The 22,706-nt window shown below is 57.0% G+C and overlaps 1 protein-coding gene across 6 annotated transcripts in view; it reads left to right on the top strand.

The window, feature by feature from the left end:
* Nfix (nuclear factor I X) overlaps nucleotides 1-22,706 on the top strand; it is a 79,780-nt gene that overhangs the window by 36,787 nt on the left and 20,287 nt on the right. For all 6 annotated transcript variants that reach the window (XM_048795277.1, XM_048795276.1, XM_015489119.2 and 3 more), the window contains 2 exons: nucleotides 22,149-22,211; nucleotides 22,507-22,581. In XM_048795277.1, the coding sequence (XP_048651234.1) occupies nucleotides 22,149-22,211; nucleotides 22,507-22,581 (138 nt within the window). The remainder of the gene's footprint in view (nucleotides 1-22,148; nucleotides 22,212-22,506; nucleotides 22,582-22,706) is intronic.

Below are 22,706 nucleotides of genomic sequence, written 5' to 3' on the forward strand. Positions count from 1 at the left end.
CTGTGCTGTGAAGGGCTGGTTTCCCTGGGCTTGGCCACACTCTGCTGCTCCCTACACCCCACACAGCCGGTGCTCTCCCTGCCTTGGGTGACACTGTTTGTCAGCACCTCTGAACCCCAGCTTTTCGAAGCCCAGGATGGTGGTGAGCTAGGGGCTGTGGAAACACAGTGCCACACATGCAGCTGGGCAGGTGGAGCATCTTGCTCAAGGCCACTTGCCAGCAGCAGCAGTGCCTGGCCGACTGTGCACCTTTGCCCCTCTCCACTGGGCATCCCAGCTCATCTCAGATTTGGATCTCCCATGGGCCCCAGACTCTTCTTTCCAGCTCCACCCTCATACTGGTGCTCCGCCCTCATGAGAGACCTCCCCAGCCCCTTGCTCCCTCTTGTCTTTGCTCCAGGCCTTGTTGGGAACATCACCACCTCATCCAGAGCCTCGCAGCCAGCTGAGCACAGGCCCTGTGGCAGCCCGAGGACTCCCAACTCTTCACCCCCCATTGTCATTTTCTGAATTCAGCTTCTACTCTCTTCCAGATTTGTATTTTATTGAGCTATAATTCACATAATAAAACTCACTACCAATGGGCCCAGACTTAGAATGGTTCGATTTAGGATTTTTTGACCTTATGATGGTGGGAAAATACACCCATTCAGCCGTTGTTTCTCACTTTCAGAATCCAGTGAATTATAGGATACTGCTATGAAATAAGCTTGATGTTAGATGATTTTGCCCAACTATAGGCTAATGGAAGTGTTCTGAGAACATTTAAGGTAAGCGAGGCTGAGCTCCAGTGTTCAATGGCTTAGGTGTATTAAACATGTCTTCAGCTTAATAATATTTTCAATTTAAAGTGGGTTTATCAGCAGATAAATCCATTGTGAGTTCAAGCACATTTGTATTTTTTTTCTCTAGTATTCGAGATTGAACCCAGGGCCGCTCTGTAGGAGCTACATAACTACACCTTTTTATTTCTTCAAATTATTTATTTAGGTACCAGGGATTGGACCCAGGGGCACTTAACCACTGAGACACATCCCCAATCCTTTTTAATTTTGATACTGGGTCTCACTAAGTTACTGAGGCTAGCTTTGAACTTGTAATCCTCTTGCCTCAGCCTTTCGAGGCGCTGGGATTACAATATGTGTCACCATTCCTGGCTTTATATTTTACCTTGAGACAGGGTCTTGCTAAGTTGCCCAGGCTTGCCTTGAACTTGCAGTGCTCCTAACCTTAGCCTTCAGAGTCTCTAGGAATACGGGCATCCACCACTATACCCAGCTGACATCTATACTTTAAAGTGTACAATTCAGCAGCATTTAGTACATTCACAATGTTGTGCAACCATCACCACTAATTCCAGAACACTTTCATCACTCCAGAAAGAAATCCCATACCTACTAGTAGTTAGGCCCATTTCTCCCAGCTCCTAGTAACCACTAATCTGCTTTCTGTGTTATAAACAGGATCATATAATATATGGTCTTTGTGAGTAGTTTCTTTCATGGAGCATAACATTTTCAAGGTTTATCCATCTTGTAGTTGGTATCAATGCTTCTTTTTTTTTTTTTTGGTTCTAGGGAGTGAACTCAGGGCACTTGACCACTGAGCCACATCCCCAGCCCTATTTTGAATTTTATTTAGAGACAGGGTCTCACTGAGTTGCTTAGCACTTTGCTTTTACTGAGGCTGGTTTTGGACTTGCAGTCTTCCTGCCTCAGCCTCCCGAGCCACTGGGATTACAGGTGTGCGCCACCACACCCAGCCTGCTTCGTTCTTTTTTAAGGCTGAATAATATTCCATTGTGTGGGATATGCCACATTTTGATGATCTGTTCATTCATTGACGAACATTTGGGATGGTCACAACTTTTTGGCAGTTGTGAACATTTGTGTACAAGTATCTAAGTAGACATGTATTCTTCTTCTCTGGAGGTGTGCATCTGGGAGGGGAATTGCTATCTTCTGGGGATTTGCAACTGCCTGCAAAGAGGCAGCTGCTCTCCATCCTCTTCTCTGCCAAGAGGCACTGTCTTTTTAGGCAGGCACCAGGTCACTCATGGTTGGGTCCCTGCTGAGGCCATGTATTTCAGCATTCACAGACTTCCAGCATACTACACTGCTGGCCTTGGACTTGTGATCCTCCTGTCTCAGCCTCCCAGATCACTGGGATTACAAGCATGGGCCATGGTGCCCAGCCACATGGAGCAATTAAAGGAGGTAAATAGGACAGGACTTGGGGAGCGCCAGTGACTCTGAGGGAGCTCACTCCTCTTTACAAGAGATGCCTTGCTGTTCCAGATAGTGGGGAGGCTTTAGTCCCAAGGGACATGTGGCCTGGCTTTCTTCTCTCCCCCACTTACTCCTCTGTGGGAGTGGCTAAGCAGCCTGCGGCCAGAGGGGCAATCCTCTCCTCCTATCAAGACCAGCCCCCTGGAGGTGGCCTTAGGCCTGGAGCAGCCCCCTGAGTAGCCTCCAGGGCTCTTGGGAGGAGTGTGGTGGCACTGATGATGTTGGCAGATCACTGGGAGGGTATGTGTTGCTGAAGCACCCTGCATGCCTCTAGGAGGCACAGGAGCAGCTGCCTCACCACCTAGGTGCTGTGCTGTGGATCCCATTGTTGACGAAGGCAAAGACTTCAATCGAGACTGTCCCACCAGGAGCTTGGGACACTGTCTAGGCCCTGCACCAGCCCCCCTTAAGGTCCAAATGACTCAAGTGAGTCACTCAGCTCAGGCTCTGCCAGGTAGCCTAAGGTGGACATGTGCCACAGGTGGGTGCAGTGCCACCCCACTGTAGACCCAGGGAGGAGCAGGGGTATCTTAGGGCCCACCAGTGCCCTCTGTCTGGCCCCAGAGGGTGGACACAGGTCAGAGCCTCTGGCCATTGTTCATGTCTTTTCTTTCTACCAGATTCTTCCCTGGGGTGCCAGCTCCAGCCACTCAGGGACATCTGCATCTCCATAGCAGTGGCCAGTGAGTCCAATTTTTCCTAAGCCCCAAGCACAGCAGGTTCAGGGAGGCAAGAACTGCCCAGGCAAGTGCTGGAGAGGCCCTTCCTCAGAGCAGCCCAGCCCTCCTCCTCCCTCCTCGGCCCTCTCCTCTCCCTGGGCCTCTTCCCCACGTGGCTCATTACAACTCCAGTTGTTCAGGTCTCGACCTCAAGAGCCTTCCCTATTGACCCCTGACCAGCGATACTAATCTGTGTCAACAGGCCCCAGGGGTTAAAGAAACACAACCCGCCACTGCCGCCTTAGCAGGTGCCTGGAGGGGGCGGGGTGGCTCCTGGGAGCAGCCAGCGGCGGCTGGAAGGCAAAGGAGCTTCTGCAGTGCCCCCTCCCACTGTGCCTGCCCTCTGGGCTCCCCGTTCTGTGCTGGCGGGGTTTTCCTCTTCCTCGGCAGACCTCCCTCCCACCAGCTGCCCATCCTGTGCCACTACTTCCTTTCTGTCTTTCCTTGGCTCTCTGCTCTGCCTATAGGATTGGAGACCAAATGTCCACTGGCATCCAGGTGGTGCCCAGGTTAACAGTGAGCAGAGAAGCTGGCTGCCCTTGTGTCTCTCTCCAGCACTCCATCTTTCCCATCTCTCTCCCTCCTCTTGCAATCCCAGTCAGGAACCTTTCACCAGAGTCCCTCGAGGGATCCCTGGGACTGCCCCATAAGTAGGACCTGTGATTCTGCTCTTCCAACTAGTACCCAGTGCTACTAATCCTCCAGATTGTCCCCCAGCCTCAGTTGTCCCTTACTCCACGTGTACACTCTGTCCCCAGGAGTGGGGCCATCCTTGGGAGACCAAGGCACACTGCTGGCTACCTGGACCAGGGCACAGATTAGATGGGAGCTGTCCTAGGGAACACAAGGGCCAGGAACACAGGTGGACCACCTGGGATGGCCTGGTAATCACATTGGGGCTGCTGGGCAGTGCCACCATGACTCATGGGGGTCATTTGAGGCAGCATCTTGCCCTCAACCTGACTACTGGGGCCATCAGGGCAAAGGATCACCTCACTTAACCAAGACAGTCTTGATCCTCTCAGAGAAACAGTCCTGTGTCAGGCACGTGCTCTGTCTTGGGATGAATTTTGAGTTGTATATGGCATGTCCTTGGTGCCACTCATCCTTAAGATGTCCCGTCTTTTTCTTCCACGGGGCCCCACAGCCCAGGTGTTCCCTGGTGGCAGCACACTTGTGTCTGGTAGGGGGTGGCCAGGGACGGTTCTGAGCATGGTGCAGGGTAGGACCCAGGTGAATCTGGTGTGCTGGGTGGGCCTGAGGGCATTTTTGGGGGGTCTTTCTGTTAATTCCAGAAAACCTGGATGGAGCTCAGTGGGCTGTGGGGCACGCTGAGTGCTCCTCCGCTCCTTCCCCAAGTGCTCTTTTCCTCTTCTGACTTTACTCTGTCCCCCACTCCCCAGACCGCCCCCCTCTTCCTTCTTCCTCTTGGCAGGTCTAGGGAGCAATAGAAAAACTCTCCAAAAAAAAAATTTTTTTTTTTTGAGTTTCCCAAACTTTTCCAGATGCCAAGAAGAGGCCAGAGAAACTCTGCAAATGCAGAGCAGGGAGGGGGAGGGACTGTTACAACCTCTCCTTTCCTTCCCCAGAGGAAAGCAGGGACAACTAGGGAGGGGACGACTCTGCCATCTTCTGACAGTCCGTCCTGGAGGTCAGAGAGCCCCTTTACCACCCCTATCCCTGATTCCCCCCAGGGTTCCTAGGATATTCTGGGGTTCAGAAGGGTAGATTTAGGGCAGATCCCCTCCTACCAGCTGAGGGAGGCGGGGAGCTGAGAAGTGGGACAACCTGGTCCCAGGGGTCTTCCCTGGAGTCAGGACCCTGAGCGGGAACCTGCTGCTGCTAGGCTGAGGCATGGGGAGGCAGACAGGAGGGGGCAGTGTGTGCGCTCCCCAGTCCCACCCCAAGGGGTGCTGCCCCCACCTCTACTGTTCTGTCCATCCACTCCCTGGACACCTCCTAAAACAAAGGCCTCTTTGTGGTCCTGGCCCACTGGCCTGCTGCCAACCGCATTCTTTGCGAGTTTCCTGAGCGAGGATCCCGGCTCTCCGTGGTCAGCTCCTCCCCCACTCAGCCTGCCTGGCCCCACTCCTGGTGGCTCAGAGTAGTCCCCTCTCTCCTGCCCTGCCCTGCTCAGGGTCATCCCACAGTTCCCCATCTCTCCTGTGGGTGGATCTGGATCCAGGCTGAGAAAGAAGACCCCTAGGAAGAGCTGAGCCCCTGGCCTGTGGAGCCCTGGGAGTCAGGCAAGTGGAGGTTCCACTCCTTCAGGCCCTGGCTGATCTTGGTTGATTTCACCATCTCAGTTCTGATCTACAAAAATGGGGAGAATAACTATCACCCCATGGGGCAGTTAGGAAGATTAAATGTCTCCCAAACACTTAGTTCCTGCCCCCACACAGCAGAAGAGGGACCAACTCCTCACTTCTGACTGTGCCCTGGAATCCTGGGGAGCTGGGGGTGATCTCAGTGGATGTCTGAGGAGCTCAGAAAGGTCTCCAGAGCCTTGGGCAGGATGTTTCCATGCAATCCTTCCATTCCATCCTAAAGCCTACTCCTGAGGATGCTGAGGCCTGCAAGATGGGGATGGAGCTTAGCAAGTGGCTTGCCAGACCCAGGTCTGGTCCTGCTCGTGTGCCTGACCCCCTAGCAACACCTCACTTTGTAACAGCAGTGGGGTGCCCCCTGGGGTTAGGCATAACAGGATGGTGGTTACCTGAGGAGGGTGGTGGGTGGGAACCCCTCAGATGGTGACCTGACTTTGGGAGTAGAGCAGTTTGAGATGCAAGTTGCACACCCTTCAGTCATGGCTACACATGGTCACAGACACAGACGGGTGTGCATGCGCGTGCACACACACACACAGTCTTATGAAGTCCTAGATCATGGCTCTGCCCCCCCCTTGTTAAAAAATGCTCATAATTTGGAAAGTAAAGGAACTTTTTACAAGCTGGCGGCTCTAGGGAACTTTCCGTCGGTTCTTTTTGGCCTCGTGATGGGTGGGGCCCACTTTTCCCTTCCCTTGCTCTCTTCTGGTGTCCTAATAATCCCCCTTTCCAGCCCCGCAGAACCCACACACATTCCTTTAGGAGACCCCCAGCCAGCTGTCACCCCAAGAAGGCTGAAGGGAAGCTAAGGACCTGTCTGTGCCCTTCTGGGTCCCATCCAAGCCCTGGGCACAACTTTCCCGCCCCTCCCCCAGAGGTTAGCTCCATCATAGATTCTAGAGTTCTCATACTGCTGAGCTTTCCAGAATCTGTCCTGGACCAAGGGCTAGCAGCCTGCCTCTCCTTCCCTGTGGGCCTGCCCCACTCTCCTGCTGGGTGAGGGTCCTCTGAGTTCTCCAGGCCCTGCTGGAGAGGGAGCGGGAGGTGCTGAGCTCACCGCCTCGGCATCTACCCCCCCCTACCGCCCGCCTCTGGTGCGAGGGCCGGCCGCACTCCCGCCAGCGCCTCACTCCCTAATAGCTTTTTAAGTCCAACCACATGTGTCTGCGGAGCAGAGCCACCCCTCCCGGGGCCTCGGCTCCCCCCTCCCTTGGCCAAGACCACCCTCCACTTAGAGCAGCCTTGGGGCTGGGGGAGGGGGGCTGCCTCCTGAGAGCCCATCTGCTCGCCCCAGGCCCAGCTGAGCAAGGAGGGGATCCACTGGTGCCAGACCTGAGCACTGGAGGGTCTCTCTGGAGTGTCATGTGAGGTCAGCCCTCAGGGTGGGCCAGGCTCCAGATCCCCTAGGCTCTGCTCTCTGTCCTGGGGACTGGGATTCACTCTTTGCCTGAAGTAGGCTGCTGGATGAGGAGTCCTGAAGGTGCCTCAGCGTCCTGGCCAGGGCTTTGCGCCAGCAACTCTCCTTGCACCCAACCTCACTGGACTGACCCCACAATCGCCCCTTTGACTCAGTACATGTGCGGTTCCCTGTGCGTGTGAGTGGTCTGTCGGGAGGCCTATGGGGTGCGGTTTCACAGGAGGGGAGTGAGGGCTGAGAACCAACGGGCAAGCAGGCCTGGGGTCCTAATGAGAAAATTGCTTCCAGCCAGGGAGCCCTGCTCTGCGGCTGAAATTGCATCCAGCCCCAGCCAACTTTGCAGCCACAGACCCCGCCCTTCTGAAGGAGGTGGGGGAAGCAGCCGGGGCAGGGGGAGGAGTGGGGATTGCACACAACTCAGCACCCCTCCCCATACACACACCTTGGAAAGTCTTGGGAGGAGGGGGTGTGAGTGAGCTGGAGGGAGGCTGGGCTTGACTCTGGACCCATCTGCTCATCCTTGAGAGGGAGACGGGGGAGAGGAACTAGAGGGATTCCCTTTCCTTCCACTCAGTTCTGCAGTGTGTGCACCCGCTGTGCAGAGGGCTTGGAGAGGTGTATCTGTCTGGAGCCCCATCTTCAGGATACTTCGTTTGAAATTCAGCCTTCCCAGGGCTCGGGGCTCTGTTGCCTGTCTCTCCACTTGGGGGAGTCCAGGGCTCACACCCCCAGGCAGGACCCAGCAGAACCAGCTGCAGGGTTTGTGGAACCCAGTGCAAAATGAAAATGCATGGCCCCTTGTTCGCAAGTTAAGAATTTCAAGACAGCAACAGCAGAAACTAGGGCCATAAAGCCAGCTCCTCATCTGAGGAAATCTGGTACCACCTAGTGGCCTGCAGCAGGGGTGGGTGTTGGGCCCGGGTGGGAGTTAGGCTCTGCCCCAGGGGACCAGAAGGTTCCACTTGCTGGATACCTGTGCAAGACTTGTCTAATTTGGTGAATATCTTCCCAACTTGTGCTTTGATCTCTACTGCCTCATCCCTCAGGGACTCCTGGTCACCCTGTTTTTGGTCTTTGAAGGACAGTGGTTAGGAGAGCTACAGCGTGGAGGGGAGCAGGGAGAATGGACCGTAGTCTTAAGTGTGAGGCCAGGTTGCCCTCGAGGCCCCTGAGTGAGGTGGCAGTGAAGCCAACCCTCTGGAGGGCGCCTGAAGCCTGCTGGACTCAGTAGGTAGCAGGTTGACTGGGGCCTTCCTGTCGTCCCCCCCCAAGCCTTCTCCACCAGCGGTGAGTTCCAGTGACTGCGCAGAGCCGAGGGAGCCTGAGTGCCTGCAGGGAGGGAAGAAGGCAGGAGGAAGGAAGCAGCCCCATTGTCATCCCCCAAATTACTGGCTGGGATGGCAGGGGAGGAGGCGGAAGCCGACATTGTTTACTTAATTAAAAGTAAACAACAATTTGCCGCTGCCAGCCTCCCATTAGCTGTGTGCAGAGCCCTAGGAGCTGGAGACTGGCTTTCGCTCCCACCAGGCAGCTCCTGAAGCCACACTCCCAGCCTCGGTTTCCCAGGTTTCCCAGGGCCCTCCGTCCTTCTTCGTTGGTCCTGTTCTCCTCAGGCTGAGGAGAGGGGAACAAGCCAAAAAAACAAAACAAAAAAAAACCCCAGTAATGTCTCAGAGTCCTGTGGATCAGGAACCAGTGTCAAGAAACTGTCATTTGGCAGGCTACTGTGGAGGACCAGAAGCCCATTGGTGGCACAGTTAGGGTGGTTGTGGCGGGTGGGTAGGGGCTGCTTCCTCCTCCAGTCTGCCAGATACTGAGCTCCCCAGAGAAGGCCACCTTCCTCCTCCTTCCCCGCAGGGCCCCAGTCTGAACTACCTGGAGGCCTGGGCCTCTCAGCCCCTCCTCCCACTTTTCCCTTTTAGCAGCTTATAAACATCCTTCTCCCATCTTTTTGGCTCTGCTCCCAGAAGGGAACTGTTCAGGGCTCCTAGAGGGCTGGGGAGAGAGGCAAGCTTCCTCTGGGCCTAGGGGAGAAGGGCTGTTGGAACTGACCCTACCCTCAGAACAAGACTGCTACAGGTGACCTCTGGAAGGGGACTGGACTGAGTTGGGGCTGAACTGGGAACCCCCCCAGCTCCTGCTTCTCTGGAGCCTCCCAGTGTGAGGGATGGCTGGATAGTGCAAGAGGATTGGGGGTGGGGTAGGTAGACTTCTACTGGCCTGGGGCTACTCAGGATGTCTTTGCAAGATCTGTCTCCAGGCAAGTAAGCCCTCACTTCTGTGACCCTTCCCTCAGTGATGCAGAATACCAGCTTTAGTCTGGGCCTCAGGTGTGCATTACCTCAGATCCCGACTTCAGCTGACTCTGTGTAGCCACGCCCATTGGGAGAAGTCAGGGGCACCTTGCCCTTTGTAGAACTATCACTGATTCTTCTGGGACCAGGTGGCAAGGCCCAAGAATACTTTGGAAGCATGCGTGCTACAGGGGGACGGGAGATGGAACGCATCTCCATAGTAAGGGCTTGATTGAGCTGGTTTTCATCTGATGCCCAAGAGCAGTGGATCTCACCAGGGCTGGATTTGCCCCCAAGGGACTTTGGCAATGAGGCTGCTGGCACTGAGTGGGTGGAGGCCAGAAATGCCACACAATATCCTACAGTGAAGACAGCCCCAGGACCCACTACGGACCATGAGCTGACCACAGTTCAGGGTGTAGGGGTTGAGAGCCCTGTCTGGAGTCTCCCTCCAGGGAGAGCGTCTCTGTCCCACCTCTCCCCTCCCCATTCCTGATGCCTCACTCTTCTTCCTCTACCATCAGGGTTCACACATCCACATGTGCACACACGCACATGCTGACAGATCTCCGGATTCATGCACATCAGGATTTTCACATGCACTCACACACAGAAAAATCTGGGAAGTCTGTCCCGTTCTTAATTTAATTAAAGGACAGGGTTTGGCAGGACATTGTGTATCTGAGCTGCAGCTTCTTGAAACTGATTTCAGCAGCCCTGTTCAGGTTCCCTGTACTTCCAGCTGCTGCTGCCACTGCCCTGTTCCCTGTCTTCGCCCCTCTGCCCTTCCCTTCTCTCTTGCCCCACTTCCCAGGCCAGAGGCCCAACAAGACCTGGGAGGTTAGGGACACCACCTTCTCCTCCCTTTGTCACTACTTTCAGCTTCTAGCTGCTATAATGGGAGACTGGGGTGTCCTGAAGAGAAGATATCCCCCCTACCATCCTGAGGCCAGAGGACTGTCAGGGACAGAAGGATCCTGGCCAATCCCTTCTTCAGGTTTTCTGCTGCACATTCCTGGGGTGGGAGCTGGAGGGTACCACTGTTTGGAAAGGGGACACACATCTTAGTCAAGTGTAAACCACCAAGCTCTGGGAAGTGTGAAGAGTTTGCTCCTAGGACTGTGGAAAACCCCATAGGAGTAGCCAGGAGCTCTAATGGATGGCGGGGGAGTGCTAGTGCTTGTGTGTGTGTGTGTGTGTGTGTGTGTGTAGTGCACCCCACTTGAGCTGGGAGTGGGAATGGGGAAGGGGTGTGTTGCAGAGCAGAGGGGTACTTTCAGAAATCTCTCACCTCCTATCCCTATCCACCCCCAGTTCACCCTCTGCTTTGGCTGGCTCTGGGGGTGGAGGACCTCAGCCCCCTTTACTGGAGACAGATGACCACTGAGGGCAACACTAGCACAGAGCCCAGACCCCACTCTGAGGAAGTCCTGGGAAGTCACTGGAAAAGGCCTGGATTTGGAGGGGCGTGGCCAGCCAGCCGGCCTCTTGGGCTCCATTTCCCAGCATAGCACGTGCTTCACTCTTGCAGTGTGCTGCTGTATGTTGAATCTACCCCGAAGCCCACAGCTTAGGAGAAGCCTGAACAAGCTGCAGTCAAGACGGGCAGAGCAGGCTTCCAGAGACCATTGGAGGAGCTTAGCCCAGCCCCACAAGTGTGACCCTTAGTGTTTGGGCAAGGCAGGGGTAGGAAGCAGTCCTCTCACAGCCAAGCTCCATGGCTCTGCTCTGGGGTGGAGGATTGGGAGGCCAGGGAAACAGCTAGGCCAGCCCCAGGCCCAGTGAAATGATTTGCACCGCCCAGGGTCAGGGGGGTTGGGGGGGCGGGACTCACCTCGGCTAACCTCCCAGTGGAACAAAGGGGCCTTTCTCCACACCGCCTGCCACCGGGAGGGTGTGCCTGCCCGGCTGCTGCCACCACTGCAGAGTGCTAGTGCTCCCCCCTTCCTGACTTTTCTCCATTTCTCTCCCTGTCTCTGGTTCCTGATCTTTGACTTTCAGTCTTCATTTCTTTTACTCTTTTTTTTTTTTTTTCTGCAATAGCTGGGGGGGGGGGATCTTCCTTTTCCCCAGTTTATCAAGTGCAAAGACAAGTCTGCACTGCCAAAAGGTAAGGGCATCCTGGTGTGTTAGAAGCATTCCTGGGGTCACATGGCCACAGAATCCCCCTAATCTAGAATCCCCCTCTCTGAGAGAGGCAGGCAGGACTCGAGCTGCTGGGCCTGCAGGGTGGGACTGGGCCCTCAGGATTACATCCCTCCCAGCCATGCACCTGGCAGGCCCCCCACTTCTCCTCACCCACCCATTCCAGGGCCCCCTTTCATCCGGCCCCCGCACTGCAAGCTGTTCCTAATCAATGCAGACGGGAAGCCCGGCCCTCACATCACATCACGGGATGTGCTTGGCAGCGGCAGCAGCAGGAGCCAGTGCCTCAAGCAGCTCCTTCCCTGGTGCACAACCTGGGGTGTGAGTGGCCTGGGCCTGGGTAGGTCTTCTCCTGCCTGCTGGGGCCTCGTGGGTGTGCAGAAGGAACCTGCTGGGTCCCCTGGAGCTCTGGGCTGGCTGTCCACAGGTTTACCCCGCTGCAGTCCACAGAGGCCAGCTAGTGTTAACTTGCTGCGCCACCTAGCTATGGTGTCTGGGAGCGCAGAGTGGCCCTCCCTAAGCCCCGCATCAGGGCCACCCTGGGATGCCCCCTTGGTTCCTTTGGAGAATTATGAATGGGAGAATTTTGTGTCTGCCAGTCTGAAGGGTCATTGTCATTTTGTCCCTTCAGAAGCTTGAACTGTCCTTACATCTGCTTGTTAGTTTACAGTGCACCATCTCATCTCAGCTCATTCTCAGGGAAAGTCTCTGTGAAAGTCCCGGCGGTACTGTTTGAACAGGTATTGGTTGTTTTGCACAAGGAGGCCAGACAGACACACTGGGGGTCCAACAGCAGGTCTAGCTTTGGAGCCGAGGCTTCCAGTTGCAGAGCTGGGGCCCCACAGCACCTAGGGCTACCTCAGCCCTTAGGAGGCCTTCTTTTGGGCTTAGCCCTGCTAAGGCTCTCAGGGCTCCAAGTTGGAGCCAACTTCCAAACCCTTTCTGCCTATCTGGGCAGCTCAGGACAGTGGCAGCTATGGGGCCACCCAGGTGAGGAGAGGAGCGGGCCTGGGAGAGAGGCTCCACTGGCTTGCCCTGCCATTCACAAGGAGCCTCAAGTTCCTTCCTCTGGTCAGCCCAACCCCAGTGTGGCCAGTCCTGTACCCAAAGTCCAGGCCTAGCTGGACTTTGCAGGAGGGTTAGTGTTACCAGGATTTCCACATCAGTTTGTTGGGCATGAGGTCATTTGGCGTGCAGGAGATGTTCTCTTTTCAGGGGCAGAAAGTGCCAGATAGCTGGTACTTCTGTCCCCTGGGTGGCCAGTGTGGCTACAGTAGGAAGATGAGTCTAGAAAGGTCTCTTTAGAGTCTTATTCACTCCAGCTGTAGGTTTAGGGCCAGGGGATATTGCAGTAAACAAAACAGGAGCTAGGCACAGTGGTGTACACCTACAGTCCCAGCTACTGGAGAATCTAAGGCAAGAGGATCGCAAGTTTGAGGCCAGCCTGAGTAACTTAGCAAGACCTAAAAATAAAGGGATAGGGTTGTGGCTCAGTAGAGCATGCTTGGGTTTAATCCTTGAGTTGGGGGGACAGACAGAGGCTTTATCCTTGAGGGGCTGAAGATTGAAAGCTCATGACCAGGGTGATCTGATGTCCAGGTCCATGGGCTTTCATGCAGTCCAGAGCCAGAGTCTCCTATTTGCCCAGCCCAGCCAGAGGCTTTGGCTTGGGTGGCGTTTGAAGGAAGGACTGCTCAGCCTGCAGGCAGGAGCAGGGCCTTGCCAGACCATCCGATTATGGGGTGCATTTGTGTTTGTTGCTCTTCAATGAGCCAGAGTCAGTCTCCCTGCAACCAGGGCAAGTTCCCAGGTAGAGGACTTGGGCTCTCTCACCTGGTACTGGATACTGCCCCATAGAGGTTATAAAAGGTAGAGCACCTGGGGATGGAGACAGGTACCTTTCAGCCTGATTGCCGCTTTCCCAAAGGGTGAATCGAGGTAGTGGGTTCTGGTGGGCTCTCCTCTCCAGACCCCTGGATTTCCTGGATGAATTCTCTCAAGGAAGCGGGGCAGTAGGATGCAGGAGGGACCAGGACCCTGATCAAAGCCAAAAAGGGGGGTAGGTTCAGATTGAAGGGGATATTGGTGCTCCTTCCCTGCAGCCCCCGTCCTGCCAGCTCCACTGTCTTGGTGAGCAGGCGCAGGGCGCAGGGTCTTCTCCCAGGGGACTGAGGGCGGCTCCTGCTGTGTGGACTCACTTTCCACTTCCTATCCATCAGGTGTCCTTCTTCCAGCCTCTTTTCCCTTTTCCTCCCCTCCCTTCCTGAGAAGCTGCCTGTGTGTTGGGGGCAGGGGTCCTTGTCCTGAGGCCTCCTCATCCCCTCCCCTTGCTGAGTGCCCACCAGGCAGATGTTGGCAGTCAGCTGCAGCCCAGGAAGCAGCTCTCGAGTCTCTCTCGTCAGGTTTGCCCCTCCAGTTCTGTGTGTGTTCCTCTGCCTCCTCCTCTCTGCGGTCCCCCTTCACCTGCCTCCTTGGAGCCTTGGCCTGCTCTGATGCTTTCTGTCCTGCCTTCTTTCCTGACGTGTTTTGCTTTGGCCCTTGCTGTCTTCCTCAGCTTCTGCCTCTCTCTGTCCCCTCCATCTCTTGGTTGTACTTTTGTCTTTTTGTCACTGTAGTGCTCTGGGGTTACTGCCTCCTTCCCTTCTTTCCCCCAATTCCTGCTTGTGCCAGGCAGTACCCCATGTGGCCTCCAGAGCCTCTGCTGTCCCGTTCTCTTCCCAGGTTGGCATGAGGGCCAGGAGGACTCTGTCCCTTTATGAATAATTAGGCCAAGGGCAAATGTATTTGGGGGCTGGGGGAGGACTCTGGTGCCCTACCCTGGGAAGATGGGGACACTATTAATAGCCCAAAGAGCAGCTGGGGGTGGGGGTGGGGGTGGACGTCTGGCTAGCCTGGCCTGGGCAACTCAAAGGGCCAGAAAGGGCAGTGCTGGGAATAGAGAGAGAAGGTGGGGATGGGGAGCAGATCTGCAGACTCTGCTGGGAGCGGGTGCCCCTTCTACTGGGCCCCTGGATTTTCCTGGGGTGTGAGGCATGGAGAGCATTCTCCACCATCAGCCTCTATCCATAGGTTAGGGAGGGAACAGAGGTTCCAAGAGCTGGGGCCACTTTCCTGGACCCCACTATCACATGATTTCTGGCCTCAGGCTGTCTTGGAAATGCTGGCTCCAGCTACTGGCCAAGTTGTGGCACCAGCTGGCTCTGCCAGGAGATGTGGCATGCCCTGCCACCCAAGGGTTAGCACCTGTACTCCTGGTACCCTTAGCTCTCTGTATCCCCAGGGTTGGGCAGGGCTGGATGGGCCCTTAGGGACAGCACCCTCAGAATACAGGGGCACAAGCTCTGTCTTCCCCCTTCCTGTTGGGCTGGCCCATCTCCTGACCTTCTCTTTCCCTGCCTCTCCTCTTCCGGCCTGGTGACCAGCCTGACACCATTCACTGATGGCTACTGCACACTGATGTGGGGAGAGACATCTGTACAAAGTGTCCATCCTGGCTCTGCCTTCTGTTTGCCTAGAAACCTCTATGCTGTTCTTTGTAGATGGTGGGCCAGGCCCTGAGGGACTCCTCTGCTGGCCAGCCATGGTCTCTGGGCCAAGACTACAATCTCAGGCATGTTTACCATGTCATAGAGCAAGAGCTCCTGTGTGTCCAGGAGCTGAGGGCCAGCCTCAGCTTCCCCACTGAGATAGTGTCTGAGCAGAGCCTGGAGGGTGTCATTAAATAGAGATGGAAATGGTAATGAGGTGGAAAGACAGCTCACTTTACGGAGCCCCTGCCCTAAGCTGGGCCCTGAGCTAGCACCCTACTCACGTCTTCTCACTCGCTCCCTGCCCAGCAACCATGCAGGGTGGGTGGGCTCCCCACCTTACAAAAGAGGGCACAGTGCTCACTTGGTCAAGGCTGCTGGCTGGGAGGTACTAGAGCTCAGACATGACCAGGGAGAACTGGAATGCCATTGCTGTCTGCCCACCTTCTTCCTCTACTTCCCTCTGCCTAGGAGTCCCTTTTCCACCCCTCTTTGCTGGGGCAAGGGTCCCCACCCAGGCTGGGGTCTCTGAAGTGGTAGAGCACTGCATTGTGCCCACTTCAGCAGACACAGGGTCCAGACCAAGGGCACCTCCCTGGGTAGGCAAGGACAGGCTCAAGGGGGAGGCAGAAGCAGGCATGGGCCCCACAGCTCTGCCTCTCTCTGTCTCTGTGGGGTTCTTCTCTGTGTTCTTTCGGTAGTGTCTGCAAATTCTGCTCTGATGGGCATTCCTTGCTCCTGGGCACCTCTGAAATACCCAGCTGCTGTCGAGCAAGCCCCAGCTCTGCTCATTCACTCTGCAGATGGTTGTGGAGCCCTGTCTGAGGTACTGAAGGTCAGCACTGTGTCCACCTGCAGGCACATTCCCACCTCCCAGATCTGCAGTGGCCAAAAGTCTCATGTATTAGCTACTGAGCAGAGCTTGGAGTGGCTTCTGACAGGCAGGTGACCTGGGCTCTTTCCCTGTCCTCCCTGCCAGGTGTTCTGCAGCAGGGGCACATCCCTTCTCTCTCCTCTCTTGTTCATTGCCTGTCATCCTTCAGAGAGGAGCAACGGAGCACCCAGGTCCCCTCATGGCTCCTCCCACTCCTGAGTGCCCAGGGCTTCAGCTCCAGTTCTCCCTGGGCCTTCTGGCAGGTGGCAGGTGCCTGGCAGACAACCCTGAGATGCTCGCCCAAGAGAGGTCCCTGGAAGGCTGCTTGTTAGGGATGAAGGGCAGGTGCAAATTCTGACTTTTATTATCTTGGAGGAAAACCATGAGTTTAGGAAGTCCTTTCTCAGTAATTGAGGGGGGTGGAGGTGGGCTTTGTGTCTGGAGGGCTTTGAGCTAGGGTTCCATTGCTGTTCTGTGAGCAGGGAGTGGTGACCAAGGGCTGGAGGAGTGGGCCTCCTCCGCCTTGTTGCTGCCTGGGCCCTGGGCTTTCAGGTGGAGCCTGAGCAGCCCCTCTGGCCTCCTGGGTGCCAGAAGCACTGGGCGACTCTCCTCTTCCCTTCCTGCCGCCTCACTGTCACACTGTGAGGCCTGCAGCAGCCAGGCCTGGCCCTTGCCCCAGCAGCTCTGGAGGCAGGGCTGGGTCAGGGTGGAAGGTGGTTATTCCAGGGTCAGCTGTGGGGGTGGAATGTCCACCCTGGTCTGCCAGCTGCCTGTGGCCTAACCCATCACCCCTACTCCATGGCTTTCCTTGAGCCTCTGCCTCAGAAGCAGCCAGAGAGGAGGAGAACACTCTATTCATGGGTGTCTTCCCCGTCCTGGCACCCATCCCCTCTGCCACATTCTCCCCCCACCCTCACCAAGCAGGTGACTCAAGGCCCCCCCCCCCTTGAATCCACGAGCGGAGGTAGAATGAGGGAAGAGAGAGAAGGGTGATGGAAGGGTGTCCTGTCCTCCTGTGCCACCTGGCTCCCACCAGGCTTCAGAGCTGTGCTTCCTGGCCAGGCTCCTGCTTCCAAATGGAGTCTGGGGATGGCAGTGGAGGGGAAAGCCACTGTCTCAGGATGGCCGTGTGTGTGTGCAAGCGTGCTGGCCCATGGGGGCAGGTGGGGAAGGCAAGGGAGGGAGAAGGTCGTGGAAGCCCCCTGGGTCCAGCCCCGCCCCTCCTCCCTCCGCCCTCTGGCTGCCCTGTATTCTCAAGGACTTCCTCAGTCCCCCAAGTGTCCTGCTTGCTGAGACGGGGAGAACCCTTCTGTGACCCACCCCCTAGCCCCTATCCATCCGTGTCCCCCTCCTCAGGGTGTCTCAGATTCTTGGACTTGGGTTTCAAGAGGCACAATAGTCACATTCTCCAGCTCTGATTGCTGCAGGCTGGGCCTCTGGCTCCCCTCAAGATTGGGTTTCCCGTGCCCTGAACGCTCCTGATTCTCAGAGGAGGGGGAGGCAGGCAGAGGAGGTGCGGCTGGGGGAGGGTGGGTGTTGTGGCTGCCTGGAGGCACCCTGCCTGCTTCTGGAATTTCGGGTCTGGGGAGGGCCAGGAGGAGGGCAGGCATCCCCCAAGGGCTGTGTTCCCCACCCTTGGAGGCCAGCAGTCCCCTGGGTCAAAGGGGATTCTTTTCAGGCAGCTTTGGCCATGCCATCTTATTCTACCCTTTCTTGACAGTCAGGGCTTGTGACATCTCCAAGTGTGCATGTGCTTCTGATGACAAGTGTGCTCTCCGGAATCTATACACATGCCTGGGCACACATTTGTGGGTGCAGCTAAGCAGATCTGGGCACCCCTCTTGGCCCCCAAAGAATTAGCTGGGTGAAGTCCACGGGGGCAGCTGGCCGGCAAATTACACGCAACCCTTTCATAGAGCACATTTGTTCTGTGTGGGAGCCGAGGAGAGTGTTGGCTGCAGTGAGCAGGAATTCCTCCCTCACCTAGTGGGCGCCATAAATATATCCCCGTCTGTGGCTGAAAAAAAATATATATATATGTATATAAACACGCTATCGGTCAAGGTTTGCGGGCAATGCTGGGTTCCTCCTGGCTGTGGGAGCCTCCCCTCCTGAGCACTGCTGAAGCGGCAGTGTCCTCTCCAAACACACACGTGCAGATGGCAGCAGGAGAGGAGCGGGGACTGGAGGGAGGCACCCGTGAGGGGAGCCCAGAAGCAGGAGCCCAGAACCATAAAGGAAGTCCCTGTGGCGGGTGGAGATTCAGGGGTTGAGAAGCCAGAGTCTGCATGGGGTCAAGGGCAGCACTGGGGGGCTTTGTAACTGTCTGGGGATACCGAGGGCCCTGAGGGAGGGGCCCATGCTGGCTACTGTCAGCAGGGCTTGGCCCTGCTCTGGGCACTGCCTGACACCTCCAGTCCACCAGCCATTGATGTAGTGGAGTGACCCATGGTGCTGGTGGATGGGGAGCCCAGAGCCCAATCCCGTGTCAGAGGCTTATTCTGCAGAGTCCAGTTGGACCCTGCCCAGAGTCCAGATTTATCATCTGCCCCTTCAGATCCTCCTTTCTATCAGCCTACGGGGTAGCCACAACCCCTGGCAGGGGTGTCTGTGCCTTAGAGGCGTGAATTGCCTGAGCAGCCCAGGTCCCCAGAGAGGGACCGTCAGCAGAGCTGTGCACTATGTGACACAAACCAGCCTGACCACCCCCCACCTAATAACACTGAAAATGAGATTCTCTCCCTCCCCAAAGCTGGCCTAAGGTAGGGACCCAGATGCCTGCTTATCCAGGCATCTGTCAGACACAGTGGCAGATGAACTTGGTGGGTGGAGTGGGAGGCAGCGTAGAGCTGGGAGGAGACCTGCGCTCCTCAGCACTCGGACCCCGGGGCCATTGGATTGTCTTGGGTCCAGGGTGGTGGGGGGATCCTCTATCCCATCTCCTCCCTCTGCAGGAACTGGTGGGAGCTCTGGTCTTTGAAGAGGGTGGGTACAGGGCGGGGGTTGGGGTTTCTTCCCCTCCTTAATCAGAGTGGCCTTGAACTGGGGTGTGCAGTTGGGGACCCCTCTCCTCTGGCAGCCAGGCCAGAGAGAAGGTCCAGGTGGAAAAGGTGCCAGGGATGTGGCCCCAGAAGCCTGGGGACCTGGAGAGAGCCTCTGGGTGTGAGCTGTTCGGGAGAGGATAAGAGAGGGAGCCAGCACCTGCCTGCCTTGTGCCAGCCAATACCATCCCTGCTTCTCCACTGGCCCACAGGCCACCAGCTGGCCCATTGTCCCCGGTGAGAAAGCAGACCCTGGGAGGGGGGCTCTGTGTGGGCAGGGACTCACTCATGCACGTGTGCCTGGCAGGGACTGTCAGGGAAGAGCCACCCTGGGCTGGGGGCAAGGAAGGAGGAAGGGGGGGTGGCAGGGACACGGATGGGAGGATCGGATAGTGGAGGCACAACCAGAGTCAGGGAGGCAGCCCTCCACCTCCAGAGTGGAGAACGGAGCCCCGCTGTGCTCCATCAGGTCCCCTCCTGTGCTGTTGGCAGTGGGCAGTGTGCGGGGCCTGTGAACAAGAGATAAAGAGTTCAGGCAGAGTGTTTTTTCTCACTAACCGTGGATTTGTGTGTTTGTTCAGCTGGTGGCTCTGATAAGCCCTATTCTGCCAGATAAAAGCCAAGCAGCCATGAGGGGGGCCTGGGGAGGGGCGTCATAAAGGGGCCTCCTCCTCTGTGTCCGGAATCCCCGGGTCATCCCCTCCCCCAGGGAGCCCAAACAAAAAGGGGTCAAGGTGCAGGCTGCTGCGTAGTGTCCTCCCTGGGCACAGCTCCTGGTACCTGGGGTCTGTCCAGAGCAGGCAGCCTTTGGGCAGGGCTCCCAGAGAGCCCGCCATAGGAGAAGCCGGCCCACTGGCTCCCTCGTCTGGAGGGGCAGAACGTCTTCTCGTCTTCCTCGGAGCCAGACCGCCATGGGCCCAGTGATTTGTCTGGGCCCTGCAGCCACCGACTGGGTCCCTGTGAACTCCCTGCCCTGTCTGTCCGAGGCACATCCCTGAGCTGAGGTTCACATCCCTTCCTGTCCCAGCGTGGCCATGACTCTGTCGGGCAGTGGTCCACTTTTGATGAACCAGTAGAGTCCTTGGGCTTGGATGTGGCCCACTTGGGCTTCATCAGCCTTTGAGCAGAGCAGCAGTGTCCCCAGGACCCTGTCCTCCCTCCCTGCCTTTTCCACTGTCTGTGCCAGGAGGGTGAGGGCTGCGGCTGGAGCGGACCAGCGGGGTCCTGGCCATAGCTGCCCCTGCTGCAGGGCTGGCTCCTCCACCTCAGAGCGTGGGTCCAGCTTTCTAGTGTCTTTGCCTTTTGTCCTGTCGCCGAGCTGAGCATGTCGGGCCTGGCGGGGGCGGCATTGTGGGGACGCTGGCGAGGCCGCCGGCTGGGCCGCCGGCTGTAAGATGGCTGCCAAAGCCTAAAATGGCTGCCAGCAGCGCCCGGAGCAGCGCCTGGAGGCGCGTGGCGTGGCCGTGCGGCCTCGCCTTCCCTCCACTTGCTACTTAACAGTGGCTAATGGTGACACAGGAGTGCCCTTCGGGGCAGTGTCCTGTGCCGCAGGGGTCCCTCCTGCCTGTCACGCTCTGTGCCTGGGGCTGGCGCACCTCCACCCCTTTGTCAGGCGCTCTCCTCCCTGGCTGGGCCTGTGCACACCGCCTCGGGCGTTGTGTGCGCAGCCTCCCTTCCTCACCTTTGCAGTGGGCCAGCAGTGCTCCCATGGGTGGACTCTGAGGCTGCCTACCCCACCGACTGGGCCCGGAGGCCTTGGTGGGATGGAGCTGGCCCTGGGATGAGCCCACGGCTCCTGGCTCCTGGCTGGGTTGGGCAGCAGGGTCAGGGCCACATGCTCCCTGCTGGGCTCTGCATGCCAGTTCTGAGGCATGTGCCCTTTCCTGAGGCCCGCAGTGAGGGAGCCCTGGTGTGGGCCACCTGCCACCTAGGTCCCTCAGCTCCCTCCTGGACAGGCCAGGGATCCGGGGATGGGCCAAGATGAGAAAGTTCACCCCTTGTGACACTAGGGCACAGAGAGTTCGCCCTGCCAGGGAGGTCTTGTGGCTCCCTCCACAGTGGAGAGTGCCACCAGCCAAGATATGGCCCCAGCCAGGATCCACTGTCTCTGTCTGCAAAAAGGGAGGTGTTAAGCCAGAGTCAGGGGCCCGCTGGCACTTTCCTTACAGTGTTTCCTTGATTTGTTAGAACAAGGTTTATTATTATTTTTTGAAATTAAAAAAAGAAATGGAACAAGGTAAAGGATGGGGAGAATGGGGCCCCAAACGGTCACCCTTTTCCACACACATCACCTCAAGGCAGGGAGCCAGGAGCGTGGCCAGAACTCCCAGCTCCAGACGTGGCAGGGCCTTCACTCTGAGAGCAGGGCCGCGGCAGCAGGCTGCAGTTGTGCATGCCAGCCCAGCGCCCAGCTCTTTCCCTGTGCCTCTGGGGACAGCAGGCTGAGTGCAGGTTGTGGGGAGGCTCAGGGGGCAGGGTCACTCTGAAGAGCTGAACAGAGCCCTGGCCAGCACCACAGCCCGTTCAGATGCCACCACACTACCGGCCTTGCAAGCAGCCGATTCTTTACCAAGCGCCTGCCTTCTTCCTGCCCCACAACCTGCCCCACCACCCTGCCACCCTCTTGCCAGCTGTCGTGTCCAGGCAGGCATTCTGGAGGTCCCCATTGTGTCCCTGGCACACAAAGCCTTGAGGACCTGGGGCGGGGGTGGGGGGCTTTCCCAAGCTCAGCAAAATATTCACACACACACACACACACACACACACACACACACTCTACCCTGCCCCCAGCCCTCTGTGAGCTCCACTGCACAATGGGCCCTTGTCTTGGGGCTCCCTCTGAGCAGCTGTGGCACTGGGGCATGAGACAGCCTAGACAGGCTGGCACAGAGCGGGTGGTGGCAGGGCAGACCTCCCGCTCAGGGTTGCCAGGCTCTGCTTGCAAGCACAAAGGTGAGGTGGGGGAGGTGCGGGCCCACAGGACTGGCTTCAACTGATGAGGTTAGGGGCAAGCATACTCCTCGGGACCCTTGGGTCCGCCACAGCCACAGATGACCCTGCTTGCTGGCTTCTTTCCTAGGCACCTCCTTGCTTCTAACTCTTACTAGCACCATTCACCCATGAGTGACTTTGTTCCTCAGGGGACATTGGGCAGTATCTAGAGACAGTATGGGTTGTTACTGTTGGGGGCTACTGGCATCTAGCATGGAGGCCAAGGGTGCTGCTAAATACCCTGTAATGCACAAGATGCCCCCACTCCATCCCACCTACCCCATGGAGAATGATCCAGCCCAAATGTCAGTAGGTTATCAATAGGCAAAGAAACCTGCACTGGGCTAGAGCTATTTGTCCTTCCCTCTGCTGGTCTCCCTGGGCTGGCTGGGGAGAGGGCACTGGGTGAAGTTGTCTGCTGGCCAGGGTGGGCCACCCTCCCCGTAGAGCTTGAGGGCAGCTGCTCAGCTGCAGTTGGTGCAAAGCTTTGCCCCTGATCCATGCTCCCCTTTGTGTCTCCTGCAGAATCCGGACAATCAGATAGTTCAAACCAGCAAGGAGATGCGGACATCAAACCACTGCCCAACGGTCAGTGTTTCCTGCCCACTACGTGCCCACCCCCCCGTCTTTGCTGCCCCACCCTCTGGCCTGGCCGACTGGGATTCTCCTTCCCTCAACTATCCTTTGACTGAACTTGGGTTGCCCTCCCAAGGAGAGGGACTCACCTGGGGCAAATGCCCTCTTCAGGGAAGACCTGGGAGCTAGCCTGGAGCCCACACAGGGCTGGGAGGGAGGGAGTCAGAAAACGGGAAGGAGCGTTGGGGAAAAAAGCGGACAGCCCCCTCCCAAACTTGCCTGACTCACTAGCCCTTTTCCCTCTTAGGGCACTTAAGTTTCCAGGACTGTTTTGTGACTTCTGGGGTCTGGAATGTGACGGAGCTGGTGAGAGTATCACAGAGTAAGTGAGTCCTTCCTTCATGCTAGGGACCAGAATTGGGCTGAGGTTGGGCTGAGGTGTGGGGACTTGGACCTCACAGGGCCCCCGTTCTGATGGGGTCTTAGATCAAGCGAAACAGAGAAGGG

Source organism: Marmota marmota, unplaced genomic scaffold (genome assembly GCF_001458135.2).
Source record: "Marmota marmota marmota unplaced genomic scaffold, marMar, whole genome shotgun sequence".
NCBI classification, from domain to species: Eukaryota; Metazoa; Chordata; class Mammalia; order Rodentia; family Sciuridae; genus Marmota; species Marmota marmota.